The sequence below is a fragment of the Sparus aurata genome, chromosome 16, assembly GCF_900880675.1.
Source record: "Sparus aurata chromosome 16, fSpaAur1.1, whole genome shotgun sequence".
NCBI lineage: Eukaryota > Metazoa > Chordata > Actinopteri > Spariformes > Sparidae > Sparus > Sparus aurata.
In genome coordinates, this window is record NC_044202.1 from 19,437,224 (window position 1) to 19,452,857 (window position 15,634).

Here is a 15,634-nt window from a genome sequence, read left to right on the forward strand (position 1 = left end):
TAACCTGGTAACAAAACACAATTGCCATACAAGGCCTTGAGCCAAATCTGTCCACGAACACACACAAAGGCCTTGATATAAATAACCCCCGTATGCTGAAATGGATGTTTTGTGTCGGGCACAAAGGGAATGTTGTCCCAAAGACTGCATGTTTCCTGCTCATAATAAACCAAAGGAGGAAAAAAAGCTCGAAGAAAAGAACCCGCCTCCTGAATCATTTCATTGGTCGATCAGCGATGCCCAATTTGTCCACAAAAATCTGATTGGTTCAACGGTGAGAGCTTCCACACGCAGCCGCCCTCGCCCCCTCGCTCTCCCCTGTTGTGTTTGGCGGAGAAGCGCTGAGCGACCGGCCACGGTAAAACGTCAGTGGTCCATCTCTGTATCCGTCACTGAGAAAGGCCTCGGCGGATAGATTGATTGGATGTACCAGCCGTCTGACAAGTGGACGTAAGATACAGCGCGGTTTGGACTTATTGAGTCTGCGCTAACAGAAAAGAGGAGGTTCCCGAATAGAGTCCTTTATTTATTTCTTTGTTTCCAGTGGGGAAAAATAATAACAGCGACGTATACCACCGTCACTTCATTTATTATCATTGTCCGTATACACAAGAAAACTGGATAAGATTACAGTTGTTACTCGTAGGCCAAAGCCAAGGGGAGGAGGATGAAGCGGCGCAATGCGGACTGCAGCAAACTCCGACGGCCGTTAAAACGGAACCGAATCACTGAGGGTATATACGGCAGGTAACTTATATGGAGCCTGACAAGAGGGTCTTCCTCACGACAATAATGGGGGCCACTGAATGGAGACGTTTGCGGCTTGATAGCTGCAGCACGCAAAACCTCACCACGTTACCACTGATGTCAATGAACTGCCACTGTTAGCTACCTTATTAACCTAGCTAGCTGCTAGTAATAGCATACACTAGCAGTATGTTTTCGCTTTACATTAGCAAGTAACGTTAGCTGGTAAGCTAGCTGCAGCGCAAGGCCCCGAAACAGCCTGTTTTGAACCATGTCACAATGGTTAGTCCACAGCAGTGTTAAAGTTTATAGTAAGTTGTAGTGGATTCTTGGATAATATTTAACCCTGACTATCTACAGTGTGCCCACACCAGTCGTCATCTGTTTGCAGTGTCAAAATTAGCCGCTTCACTGCTAGCTAAGGTACTTCTGTTAGCTAGCACCGCAGCAGCTTTGTCTACTCATTGCCAACTTCTCCACACTTATTCAGTGATACTGTATATTAACACTTGCTCTAAGCATGATTTGATAAGACACAGTCAGTTAGTCTGACCTCTGAGGAGCCTGTGTTGCATTATTCAATTCTTTTGACTTGGAGATGCTTAGTTGTCCTTCCCAGCTCTACCTGACAGGTCCTACCTGTATGCGACTTTCTATGTTGCTGATTAACCAAACGTTTAAGGCCACTGGTTTACACACGTGGCATCGAGACTTAGAGATGTGAGGCACCTCTTAAATTATAGAACAGGTGTCCCCTGCACAACACAGTCATGTTTTGAGATCACAGAACACCCTTACCATGTCTTTTTTCTGGGTCTCAGTGCTGTAGCAACAAAACATCAGCTATCTTTGTAAACTGTGGCACAAGGAAAGAGTCAGCAACTAATTGCAATGTTCTATGTGTAAACCTAATTCCACAACGGAATATACTGTATTTTGGCAGGCATACCCCTCTTCCAGGTTGCCTTCAAAAGTCTCTGAAATTACGCTGTAGCCTACTTGTTCTGTATACACCCACTTGCATTTTATAATGCAAGCTGCTTAGAATAAGTACATTGCATACTGGGATTTAAATTGCCAAACCGCACTAGGCTCCAGACATATGTCTTACACTTGATTCCCCTCTGGTACACACACAAACACACACACAAGCTGAATCTCTTTGATGTAATGACTTAATGTTTATTTGCTATATACTCACGTGTAAAGGTCAGATGAATATCAGGATAAGAAACACTGTTGTGGCATATTTGTCATACAATTTATCTTTTTTTTTTTTTTTTTTTTTTTTTTTTTTTAGTACCTTCTTGTACCTGAAGTTCCTGGTGGTGTGGGCACTGGTGCTACTTGCAGACTTTGTGCTGGAGTTCAGGTTTGAGTACCTCTGGCCATTCTGGCTCTTCATCCGGAGTGTGTACGACTCCTTTAGATACCAGGGGCTGGTAAGTGAATTTTTCCTGAATATTTATTATGCTTTCATAAAGGTGGAGACAGACCACAGTTTATATAGGTTGCAGTAACATAAGGGTGTAAGGTTTTAGATTATCATCCTGTATGGATTTTCTTGTTTCAGGGTGGCATTTTAAAGGTCTCTTGCTGTAACAGTCACTGCTATTGCATGTAAAATTATATTACCTGTTTTTTGGGGGTGTTTCTGCAGTAACCAGATTTATTGAATGTCATGTGCAGTAGCAAGCAAAAATTACAGAAATCAAGATAGATTTCTGTATTTGAAATACAACTTGTTAGCCATATAGCGTACGTATATGCTCAACTGGGCTTCTAACAAGGTTTGTGCAACAGAAATGTTCAGATATATTCAGAACAACAACAATGGTGCTTTGATATCAGTGTGTGTCTTTTTATTCAAAGTAATTCAATCCAAAATCAGATTAAACCTGAAACACAGTTACAAAGAAAAAGTCTAAATGCTGTTTGTAAGTAATTTTCCACCACTGAACTGCTTGTGATTATTTGACACATACCCAAAGTACCAAAGTCAGAGAGGGGAAAAGTAATCGTGTTGAGTAAAGAGCCTGGTGATGTGATTTGTCACAATTATAAAAGAACCCTCGAGATGGTAACACTGATTCTGAGAATGCAGAACCCCAAACAAAAAGAGAGACTACTTGAGAACTTCTGCAGGTATTCAATGACTATCAGATTATAAACATGGCTATCCTTGTCTAATCTGAATTTTCAGTTACATTTAATTGAGTTGTACTACATTCTCTTACAGACCTATGACCAAAACTATGATACATTTTAATGTTTATTTTTCTGTGGGTCTGTTTTTGATGCTGGACAGCTTGTTCTTATTGAAATGCATTGTGGAGGTGTGTGTTTCTGTCTCAGAGGAAATCCAAAAATGGACAATCTGTATTACCATTTACAGTGTAATTTTTCATCAATGAAACACTGAGTTTAATCACCAAGGACCAGATCACTTCAAATAGAAAGGATTAAGATTTGGCAACCAAACCTTCTGCAAAATGGCATCCAACATTTTAAGGCTGGCTGCTAGTGTGAAAACAGTGTTTCTTTCTTATTTTTTTAAGGAAATGGTTTATGGTTTTTAACATTAAATACTAACTGTGACAAACTGCATTTGTGGCTGGTTTATCATAACCACCTCTCTTCTACCCAACAGGCCTTCTCAGTATTCTTTGTGTGTGTTGCGTTTACCTCGGACATCATTTGCCTCCTCTTCATCCCAGTGCAATGGCTATTCTTCGCTGCCAGTACCTATGTGTGGGTGCAGTATGTTTGGCACACAGGTAAAAGATTTCAATGTATTGTTGTCATGATATTTGTTAGTATAAATACTGCATATTAGAAAATTGATAAATTTCCGTGTTTAACGTCATTGAGGTTTTGCAAAAGGCTTTGTCTGTAAAAGAGTCACACAAGCTACAGCCATTCTTTCTACATCAGTTCTATTTAAAAATGCAGATAAAGAAATGGAAGAAGCTTTCGGTGAAATCCCATGTTGGGCCATTAAAGTAATTTCTTTTAAATTACAGACCACATTATTTCTTAGAAGTTGGACTGTTTTTTTCCATGTAGTGCTTCAGGGAAAGCAGGTGTAAAAAGCATTACACATGCACATTGTGTTATCTTCTTTACAAATAGTTGGCCTGCTTCTTAGAATTTTGCCCGTCGTGTGTAAGTGAGCTGCGCACTGCGGATTAGTTGTCAGTCTGATTTAGCGGTATCCCCCTGTGTTGACCAAAGGCCAGGTGTCGGATTGAAATCCTAGTGCCAGTTGGGGGAGGGAGAATAACTGAGTGGTCCCCAGTAGCTTTTCTGTGCTCCTCAACTCACCAGTGACATTCACATCCATACGATTTTTACTGGTGTATTAAAGTCTCTTACCACACAACAACCTGGTTGTGTAAGTGGTTGAATTAATTGCAGCCAAGGAACAAACATCTATGTATTTGGACCATTCACTATCAAAATGCATTTTGTTAACAAGCAAGGAAGGGCTTTAACAGCAGGGGGATAACAGGAGGTCATAATGACCCTGCCAATGTTCAGATTCTAAAAAAATAGTTTGGGACGGTCCGAATTGTGGTTATTTTCTCATACTTATTGCTGCAGACAAAATTCAGTTGGTAGTCAGTACTGATCCCCATTTATATCATGTTTGTCTTGCCTTTTTTTCAGAGCGAGGAGTCTGTCTGCCCACTGTGTCTCTATGGATACTCTTTGTGTACATAGAGGCAGCCATCAGATTCAAAGACCTGAAGAACTTCCATGTGGACCTATGTCGTCCTTTTGCTGCACACTGGTGAGCCACTGTTCTCTTTCGACTCTGTCCTTGACTGACTTGCTATGACTGAAAGGCATGTCTAGGTTTAGTGCCAGCTATGTCCACATGCTGCAGAGGGATGATGAGAAGTAAAGACAGCATTATCTGGACTAATCTAAATTTTCACACCAACTAATTTATTCTGACATACAACATAAAGTCAATAATGTCACATGATGGATCTTGTGGTGGGCCAAATGCCCTTTTCCCTTTTACTTTGCTTGTTCATGATGAATCAGTATATGGTTTTATTCCCTGAAAGTTTTGAAGAATAGAGCCGCTTCAATATTCTTTTTTTTCTGAAAGTTGGAACCATAAAATTGAGCAATATGCAGTGTTGAGACAATTACTGTGCCATGCAGGTTTGTGCGACACTGAATTTGTTATGTTAGACATTAGCTCTCAGAGAACTGTATGTTTACCATCCATGTCTTGAATTTACCTTAAGACTATTTTTATGGTTACATCATATTTATACAAATCGTGAAAGAGGCTTAAAGTAGCACCTCTACAGTGCGAGAGGGTATACTGTGTAAGTCATGGAGAGATCTGCAATTTGATAAGCCCTTCGAGCTAGATCTTATGCTGTGAATGTTGGCTGTTACCATACTATAATGAAGACTTGTAACATATTGAGCGCAATTTTTAGCGCATCATTTCCTTGTTTGGTCAGTTTTTTCACCAAAGAACTTATGAGTGTACTTCTTGTGTCCATCTCTCTAGCATTGGCTACCCAGTGGTCACACTGGGCTTTGGCTTCAAGAGCTACGTAAGCTATAAGATGCGCCTCCGGAAGCAGAAAGAGGTGCAGAAGGAGAATGAGTTTTACATGCAGCTCCTGCAGCAGGCTCTGCCTCCAGAGCAACAGATGCTTCAAAGGCAAGAGCGAGAAGCAGAAGAAGGTAAGATTCAAACACACATATATGCTTACTGTGTGCACAAAGGAAGTACCTGTTTCAGGACATTTAAACATCGCATACAACATGTACAAGGACTGATCAGTATAATCATATTGGTTAGATATTTAAGTAGGCATATTATGTTATGTTCTTTGTCTGGTTAGCTGGTTCACTTCCTTGAGTCAGTGATGACACATCCATGGATTGGGTAGTTGAAAGATCTTCAGCGATCCCTCGCTCAGTCACTCAGTCATTCAAGAGTGTTGATGGAGATGAAGAAGGAGGCAGTAATACCTGTCTGATGCAGTAGTGTTTCTGTCCAGTAAAGTTCTCTCTCAAGCAATGAAAAGTTTGTGCTCTTCTGCAGTGCTGAATCTGTTTTATCAAACATGCTAACATTACGCCAATGAACATCAGCATGTGCAGAATTTCCCTCTCCATTCTCTATTCAAAATCTATGGTTGCACACACACCTGCCTCATAGTTTAAACAAACACACCAAGCACACAATGATCATCAAAGGCTGTGGTTAGTCAAAGATTCTAATGGAGATTTAAATTTCTCAAAGAACAAAAAAATTGTAAAATCATAGTCAATTTTAGCTAGCAATAGCAATACATGTAGTTATGTTGCTCACTGTTATGTAAAATCTGGTTATTACACACAAGTAACACTTAAGCAGCACATGCGAATCCTGTGTCACTGTTCACGCCAGTTACATAATGTCATGACAGTTTGTCATATATATTTCATGTGTATCCCCTCCCCCTCAATTCATGCAGCAGCAGCAGCAGCTAAAGGAATATCTGAAGTGGATACACCTCCAGTGTCACAGAATGGTGCCCCAGCCAATAAAAAGACAACGGCACTGCCTGAGTTAGAGTATAGAGAAAAAGGGAAAGAGGGAAGGGGCGGCGGGGACGCTAAAAAACAGCACAACAGCAACAGCATCCTGCCGTCAGTGGACTCTAAACTCCAGGAGATGGAGTATATGGAGAACCATATGAACAACAAGAGACTAACCACAGAGCTGGGCAGCACAGAGAACCTGTTGCTTAAAGAGGACAACAATTCCTCCTGCTCATCCTCATCCTCATCCTCCTCCAAAAACTACAAAAATGCTAGCAGCAATGCCGCCACACTCAACTCCTCGCCCCGTGGCCATAGCGCTACCAACGGCAGCGTGCCCTCCTCTGCACCATCCTCCTCCTCATCCACAGGGAAGAACGAAAAGAAGCACAAGTTAGCGGTGGGGAAGGGGACATCGGGTGGCTCCCACAGGGATCCCACAGACAACTGCATCCCCAACAACCAGCTGAGCAAGCCAGAAGCACTTGTTAGGTAAGAAGGTCTTGAGACACGTGCAGACTATACCACGCTGCTAGGCCTCACTAACAAATAAACAATACTGACAAAAACATTGTGGCCTTTTAAGTTTAAGACAACATATCTCTGGACAACATGCTGTCTCCAGTGTGAACAGAATCTGGAATCAAACCTTTCATTTAATAGCAGAACTTTCAAAGATGTAGTATTATGTATAGTTTGTATAGATTGAATATGAATGTATCTTGGCTGCAGTAAGAATAATTACATGTGGATACATGTATCCACACTAAGGTATAACATTTAAGAATATACAATACACAAGGGGCCATCGGCTGTGGGCCCATAATGAAATTGTAGTCAACAAATAGAAACCAATAATACAAAGCCAATTTGCTTTTATTCTCTTAACAAGTGCAGCTTCTGTGCACAATACAGTAGGTGGTGGTCTGATCCTTTTTAAGGTTGGATTGAAAAGGAAAGGTCTGTGACCTATGGAACATTAAATCCTCCATCTTTGTGCACTACATCTAAGCCTTTCTTACCCTTAGATTTTCATAAACTACAGGTTAGGAACTCTAAAAAAAAATAAAAATAAACTTTTATCGGTTATTAGTACATGCTGAAATAAATCCATATTGTGCATCTTTAATAACATCACTTGGAATCAGAAGGTGCACTTTTTAAGTATTTGTTTAACTCATGTTGACTGTCATAATGTAAGCAGTATGTGAATGTGTCTCTCCTCTGTTCACTCACCCACCTGGGACAGATTGGAGCAGGATGTTAAGAAGTTGAAGGCAGACCTGCAGGCAAGTCGGCAGGTTGAGCAGGACTTGCGCAGCCAGATTGGCTCACTGGGCAGCGCTGAGCGCTCCATCCGCACTGAGCTGGGCCAACTCCGCCAGGAGAACGAGCTGCTGCAGAACAAGTGAGTGGGGCGACTAACTGGATCAAAGCACGGTCACACTTGTGATGCTTTTGGTTTTTGGTCATTACTAAATGGGGCACTGGGGTGTTTATTGTCATGCTTAAGAATAAATTAACCCTGTAGGGGAAAAAGCAGTTGTCAGCAGAAAAATCATCACAGGTTTGCATTCACAAGCTAACTTCTAATTGGGTAATGACTGCAGAGGTCCCTCCGGTTGCAGACTACAGTCGAGTTTCACGAGGACAACAAGAAAAAAAAAAAAATACTGAACAATGTGGATGGGCTGTTCCAGTATATTCTATACCTATGATTCAGACACATTGACAATTCAAACAGTGATAGATACAAGTAAGAAATGCTGATCTTGCTATGCTGTATCTGTTTTTGAATGTGCTCTTCTATATGTGTGCGTGCACATGTAGGCTCCATAATGCTGTGCAGGCAAAGCAAAAGGACAAACAGGCAGTGGGCCAGCTGGAGAAGAGGCTCAAAGCAGAGCAGGAGGCTCGAGCCACCGCAGAAAAACAACTCGCAGATGAAAAGAAACGAAAGAAGTTAGAGGAGGCGACAGCAGCCAGAGCAGTAGCATTAGCAGCAGCATCCAGGTAAATATACAGCTGACATCCGAAATTTGGTTTCCAACACCGATTAAACTTTTGTCTTGTTGCTTGTTTATTGCTCGTTAGAATTTATCATAAGCACTGATATAAACTAATCACTTTTTTCCCTCTAATTGTTCAGAGGGGAGTGTACAGACACGCTGCGGCGGCGAATCACTGAATTAGAAACGGAGTGTAAGAAATTAACAATGGACATCAAACTAAAGGAGGATCAGATCAGAGAGCTTGAATTGAAAGTTCAGGTAAGGATTTATTACGTATTTATGAGAATTGTGACCATAATATTCAGATGCAAATGATCTATGTCCCTTTGTTCATTCATTTGTGTGAAATGCCAGTCCTTCCAGAAAAACACAGTTTTTTTGTGATTGTTGTGGGCAAAAATCCTTGATTATGCGGCACGTTTTCTTAAAAAATGCGATGGAATATGTGGGATATTTATGCAATTTTATGCGTTGAAATTGCGGGAACTTGCAAAAACTGCGGTTTGATGAAAAAGAGAAAAAAAAGTGATTCCCCCAACACCCTGTTCTCACTAGGCTACTACCTTAATGCAAAGAGTCATTTCTTATTACTTCCTATGATAAGCAGCATACTACATCACAGAAAGCGCTGGGAATATTTAAGTTCTCATCTTGTTTTATTTCAGACCTTAATAAACACATGGCTCAAACTTACAAAACATTGATGAGTCAAACAAGTTCTGTAGCTTTACAAAAGGAATATGCTACAACTTCTGTTAAAAATGAATAGATAAAATATATTTAAAAAAATGTGCTCCCTGTTTTACAGAGGTAGGTATACCAAACAGGCATCTTCTGTTAAAATAAGTGCTTCGAATGAACAAAGTGCAATCTCTTACTGTAACGTAGATTTACATACTACTGATATACTTACAACTGTAAGGTTTTTGAAACTAGAATGATTTTTTGTTGGCAAATGAGACTGATTTGCGGGCTTCATCTTGGTTTCATCACGGGGTTTGCGGCTTTTCGACGATGTTCACGTCGTGTGATTACGTCTCTTCATAACGTTCCCATGGCAGCAGGGGAAAATGGCTGCTCTTGTGTGAAGTAAACGCAACATTTTTCAACTTTCTGTTAAGATATATGTGACTTTTTTGCAATGAAAATGCGGGGATTATGAAATCATTCAAGCCCTGCATATTTTGCGTGGAAATCGGCAATTTATGCGCCAAAAGTGCGGTGTATTTGAAAAAAATGCAGCCCTCGCATGAATATGCGGACTTTGCCTGATTATGCATTGAATTATGCAATCGCATAATCGCGTTTTTCTGGAGGGACTGAAATGCTTTTTGCCAGGCACAGTAAAGGTGTTCAGTGTGAAATTTAAAAACAGGTGGGGTTATTGAATTGGGTCTGCTTGCTTTGACACATTGCAGTGATACAGACCTACCTCTAACTTACATTCTAGATCAGAATGAATTTCTATATACATGAGTTACCAAAGTTATGAAAATGAGTACACTTTGCACTATCCCATTCCTTCTGTGCCTACCCTAGCATCTAGCAGTCTAAACATTTTAGAAAAGCAAACAGCAGCCAAACAGATATTCAATCACCAGTGTGTTTAAGTGAACCCCTGACTGAACCCCAGCTGTACCTCCTCTTCTTCTTCTCCCAGGAGCTTCATAAATATAAAGAGAATGAAAAAGACACAGAGGTGCTGATGTCAGCGCTGTCAGCCATGCAGGACAAGACCCAGCACCTGGAGAACAGTCTGAGTGCAGAGACCAGGATCAAACTGGACCTCTTCTCTGCATTGGGAGACGCCAAAAGACAGCTGGAGATTGCACAAGGTCAGCCTGATTGCCTTAAACAACATTTATTCATTACTCTGTGTGAACACACCTACAAATGTTTGTGGTATTGAACAATATTCTCAAAACCATCTTGTGTTTGGACTGACATGTTTACAGGTCAGATCCTGCAGAAGGACCAGGAGATCAAAGATCTGAAGCAGAAGATAGCCGAAGTGATGGCTGTCATGCCTAGCATCTCCTACACAGCCGACACCAGCAGCATGACCCCCGTGGCCCCCCACTACTCCTCCAAGTTCATGGACACCAATTCCTCCGGCCTCGACCCCAACGCCTCTGTTTACCAGCCACTCAAAAAGTGAAAGCTTCGTCTCGCCTCTCGCCTCCTTCCATCCTCCCATCATTTTTTTTTCCTGCAGGCCCTTCACCTTCCAATCTGCTCGGCATGTCTGCAGCTGAGAACATTGTTTTTTCTTGGGTTTTTATTTTCCTCCTCGCCAGGTCAGAAGGATGTTGTATTGTGTGACTGTATTTGTTGTAGTTAAAACAAAAGACAAAAAAAACTTAAAAACGGACATCACATGTCGACTAGGAAGTCCCAGGTTTTTTTTTCTCTGAAGTGTCTAGTGAAACCTCACAGAATCGGGTATGTATCTTCATCTCAAGGGTGTTGCTCTCCCTTTCCCACCGCCAACCATCTTCAAGCAGTTACCTGTTCTTTGGTCCTGGGGAGTAGCTGCTTGTTATTTTCAGTTGATTTTTCCCTCCTAAAAATTGAAAAAGTTCTTCTTTATCATACTGTCATACAGCCTTACTTATCCCAATTTATTTGACAGATTGTTTTTTCCCAAGGTATTAAGGCAACATCTTTACAACCAGAGGAATGTAGTGCAAAGTTGGCACAGACTCTCCCCCTGTTATGTTTCAGTAATTTAAGACGCCAAATCAACCCTGCTTTCAGCTGCTTTGTGATTTGGTGGTAAATAGTTTTTAAAGTGTATCACATGGTTCTATTTGTTCACTTTATTAGATTTAAGTGTTTCAACAGCCGGATGTATTAGTTGCAACAAGTTGGAAGAGATCTTGTGTTGAAAATGAAACAAACCCAAGCAGCTCGTAATGAGTTTGAGTTGAAGAGTGCAGTAAGCGAAGAACTCTGTGTGCAAGTGTGCCAGCTTCTCTTCAGGTCTTTCATCAGTTCTCATGATCACAGTGCCTTGAGTCGAGGACATAGGGAGTTTGATTATGAGGTTCGGCCCGATCCTTCTGAATTTGCGGGGAAGCATCTGGCTAAGCTGAAACGGCTACAAATTTGACCTTACACAGTGACGTGGGACAGAGTTTCTTTCAGATGCTGATTTGGTTTGTGGAATCCCTACTGATTTTCCAACTGGTGGGGAAGCTGATCCAATGTGTCCACTCCAGCGCAGCTTGTCTCTCGCTTTAATCACATTCAACAGATTCAATGGACAGCACCATTTCCAGTACTTTTTATTATACTCCTATTTGCGTATTCACATGAAGTCTACTGCACACAGGTCTCCGGCTTTTTCACATGTCCACGCACAGAAGTTCTTCTCTGCTGCTATTAAACCCCCAAATCCTTCAGTTTTTTTCTTCAGCCACTGCCCCGCTCGATTTCCAATTTGAAGTTGCATTGTAGAAAACAGAAAACGTGCTGTTTTGAAAGGGAAAAAATTTAAAAGATGGACCGTGCAATGTAAACAAAGCTTTAGAATTGCCAATTTTAATAAAGCAATTAAATAATTTTATTTAATTAATCCTCCACTTCGGTTCGTGTGCCAAGACTGGAATGCTTGTTTCTCTAGTTATGTGTAAGAATGTACTGCAGATACATTGGCTGACATGTTAGTCAGATATCCAGCTGAATATCACTTCATGAAAGTTTCAGTTAAGCAGGTAGAGAAAGTGGTCACCTGTTTGTAGTAGACCGTGTAGTTAAAAGTAAGGGACTAGAAGAGTTTATTTTTGTGAATGTTTCAGTATTTGCAGCTGTTTGGGCCGGTGGGTGTTAAAATCAGTTTTCCGTTCTCCTGTTTTCTGGTATTCATGTTTTCCTGCAGGGAGAAAGTCGCTCGAGTCCGATGGGGTTTCACCGTCATCTGAAATGGTCATTGTTGTGCGTGTGGTTTTCAACTACTGTAAATGCAGAAGCTTTTATTTTCGCTCCGATGGCTGACATTGGGTCCTGGAAAAAAATGTTGTGAAAAATTACAGTTTAGTCAGTTGTTTGGTCAACTGATTGTTGGAAGCATAGAGAAGTGTTTTGTTTGTTTTTTGTTTTCTATGCCCACAGTCACTGCTCTGTTTATCCCCAGGTCTGACCTTGGCTATGCTCTCGCTCTGTGAGGTTTACAAGGAATAAACATTTTTTTCTTGCAATTTCACTTTTCTCTGCTTGTTACTCCAACAGTTTGTGTAAATATGTCAAAACAGCTTATCAACTTTGACTGTGAGTTTGCATTATAGACAGATTTTAAACAGTAATTCCAGTCTATTTGCTTTCCAAACTCTGTTATCAGGGTGAGTCTCAGAAACTGAAGTTGTGGGGTTTAATGTAAGTGAGAATGCAGGAGGCAGGGGAATCTAATGACACACTACTGCATTTTGGGTAGGATAGGTAGTGTTTTTAGAGACAAAGCCAGGATACCTCAGCATCGGTTACCACTCTCTTAATTAATCTGTCTCTTATAAATTGAAATTCTGTGGAAGTGAAACGCATAAAGGTTTAGTATTCAGAAACCTTAATTATGCCATCCCAAACATCAGTTCCTTTTGTCGTAATTTAAAGGAAAATTGCATTCTTCTTATAGAACAGGTAGTCTAATGATCGACGTCAAGCACAGCTGAAGTAGAAAAATATATTAACTATTTATTTTCAAACAGTTCATAAAATAGTCCATGTGGTATTTGTTACTAGCTGCACTGTCATTTCATTGCCACAGGGAGGCAGTGTCCGTCTTTTTAAATGAGCTGAAAGGAGCTAATCTGTCCACACAGACTCTGGTTATTAACTCTGTCAAGACCTGCTAATTCCTTCTTTTCAAGCCCAGAAATCCCATTTAGCTCTGACAAAAGGACTTTATGAATAATCTATTCGTGCTTTTTTACAAATCACAGCTCGTCAAAACATGGTGACCACTGGCGCTCCCATGAAGCGATCCAGCAGCATTGGGCTGGTAGGTAAATGAAGCTGGGAGTGTGCGCCATTTAAATACTGCCAGAGGGGAATGCCAGACTTTGATGTTAAAACTCAGCATTTAAGCACACCTTTCCACGCTCTCCTCCTTGTCTGCATTGCAAATTCAGAAATAATCACCGTCAGGGACTTTTCTGGGCTCCGATGACCTCGGGACTCGAGATTTCAGTCAGTGAAGGAGCCATGCAAGGGAGCAAATTACGGGCTGCCACATGTTTTGATTTCAGAGATAATTCATTCATCTAAAGCACTTTTTGGGAGGGAGATAAAGAATCCCTTTGCCAAGGACACTGGATTTCAATGCATGAAAGAAGCCCACTGCTCAGCATTCTGTTGCACGCTAGGCTTCCCCAAATACGCTTGATTAACCTGTGCAGCGAGACAAATGTTGGTAAAGCGCCTTGCTCCTTTCCTCAGCGTTAACCAGTGCCTAGGTCAGGCATACATTTGTTTTACACTCAATCCTCTGTATTTTATTACTGTTCTCGTTGCAATTTGGCACCACATTGTTTGGCAGAGTCAAGCATGTGGATTTAACAGATTATGATATGTTCTCTAGCAGTTTGCATCTGGCACAGCTGTATCCGCAACAGCATTAGGGCCTAAAATAATCTACAGCAAATCCAGCTGTTTGAGGAGAAATTTCTCAAACAGGAAACTATACTGTAGCTTTCCTGTTTCTCTTGACCCACTCAATTAACAAAGTCCATGAGTATTTTCATGGTGGAAATGCACTTTCCACCCCCTGATGCTGCACTTATTCCTCTGGGAAACAAAGAAAATTGTGAGAGAGATACACCGTTTCAGACTGAAGAATCATCTCTATTTAATGTTGGGCAACCAGCTCATGTGACCCCCACCCCCCTTTAGGTCAGTTGAACCCCTTTTCTCTTTCCCATCTGAAACTCATTGATTTTCCTTCACTTCACACTTACCTTAACTATCCTCCATGTTTGTGCTTTAAAAGTGAAGATATGTCTCGCATGCTTCAGTAAGTGGCAGATTTAATAGCAGAGAGTGTGCTCTTTGTCTCAAGCCTCTTAGAGAAGCGTGATTGTAGCTGCCAACAAAGAAACAGTGTTTTAGAAGCAATGCACCTGCCTGAGTAAAGGGGGATGGTTTATTATACAGTGCAACACAGATGTGGGGATATTTCTCCCTTGGAGTTTTTTTTTAATACAGAATACACCTTTTACTATGTCACTGCTAAACTGGGCTTCAGGTTGAAGACAGCAGTGGTGTTGCCTAATATGTCCTTGGTGACGTATTAGCCTGTTGCACTGTTGTAACCAGGCTCTTCACCTCTGAGAGATCTGGTCCTGCAAGAGTTTTTGAAAGCCATTCCTCTGAGTGATTCATTTGATCGGTGATGATGTAAGCTCAATAAATGTCAATACAGAACATGGGCTTGGTGTGATATAAATATATATAGCAGAAATATATATATATGTATATATATATATATATATATATATATATATATATATATATATATGATATATATATATATATGACATATATATATATGACATACATGTCAGTTGACCACATTTTGTCCTAATTTCCATTAAAACATGTATTTTTAGTCGAGCACAAAAGAGGTCAGCTCTTGGTTGACCAGCAGACTCCTCCTCGGGTCTGTGATCTTCAGTTTGGTCCCCCTAACTTTATCTGTTATTTTTTCCCATAAGAAACACACCTCTCCTCCAGATGTATAACAGGGTCTCTGTGGCGTTCAATTTTGAACAATTTACATCAAAGTCCATCTTTTCAAGGAAAGACATCTTACAGGCTCCCTGCCCTGCAGCTGTTCCCTTGTATGATCAGAGCCCTAGGGCAGAATATGGGGGCTGGGGAATAGGATGCACTTGATCAGACATAATATAATATCAAGTGAGTATATGATGAAAAAAACAGAGACAATCTGTAGGACTGGAGTTATTGTAGGATGATATTTAGCCAGTTTCCCAAAGGAAAGCACACATTAAATGTTTTTAAATAATCTAATGGTGAGATATTACAGATTATAGATTGTGATGCCTAATATCAATGTGGCTGCTTTAAAGAGCTAAATCAACCTGAGTAGATGAGCTCCCCGGATTGAAGTAGCTCCACCCTCATGCCTACCTTTGGTGACATTACTGACATTTCCACTGAAACGACGGTGAATTTAGAAGCTCAATAAAGAGGCCGCCAACTTGGCTGAATTAAACATGAGAGGTCCAACCACAGCCCGTGATGTGACTGCCAAATCATCTGCCACAGAAGACACTGGGTGGGAGTAACACTGGGGTGTA

At 40.9% G+C, this 15,634-nt stretch overlaps 1 protein-coding gene across 2 annotated transcripts; it reads left to right on the forward strand.

The window, feature by feature from the left end:
• The first annotated feature begins 326 nt into the window (after positions 1–326).
• maco1b (macoilin 1b) lies at positions 327–12,525 on the forward strand. 2 transcript variants are annotated; one of them, XM_030391678.1, is made up of 11 exons: positions 327–747; positions 2,048–2,189; positions 3,398–3,524; positions 4,417–4,540; positions 5,285–5,463; positions 6,246–6,801; positions 7,559–7,717; positions 8,140–8,322; positions 8,459–8,579; positions 9,982–10,156; positions 10,277–10,729. In XM_030391678.1, the coding sequence occupies exons 1-11, from the start codon at positions 668–670 to the stop codon at positions 10,477–10,479; spliced, it is 2,049 nt and encodes a 682-aa protein (XP_030247538.1). In that variant the 5' UTR covers positions 327–667; the 3' UTR covers positions 10,480–10,729. The 2 variants fall into 2 exon arrangements, with proteins under 2 accessions (XP_030247538.1, XP_030247537.1); XM_030391677.1 differs by having other exon boundaries at positions 328–747; positions 6,243–6,801; positions 10,277–12,525.
• Positions 12,526–15,634: the final 3,109 nt, after the last annotated feature.

What these genes read in the sequence shown, in the direction of transcription:
- maco1b (XM_030391677.1), top strand. Translation starts at nt 668, where the DNA reads ATGAAGCGGCGCAATGCGGACTGCAGCAAACTCCGACGGCCGTTAAAA. An exon ending in ACTGAGGGTATATACGGCAG is followed by an intron (nt 748 to 2,047) that starts GTAACTTATATG and finishes TTTTTTTTTTAG; the next exon opens with TACCTTCTTGTACCTGAAGT. An exon ending in CCTTTAGATACCAGGGGCTG is followed by an intron (nt 2,190 to 3,397) that starts GTAAGTGAATTT and finishes TCTACCCAACAG; the next exon opens with GCCTTCTCAGTATTCTTTGT.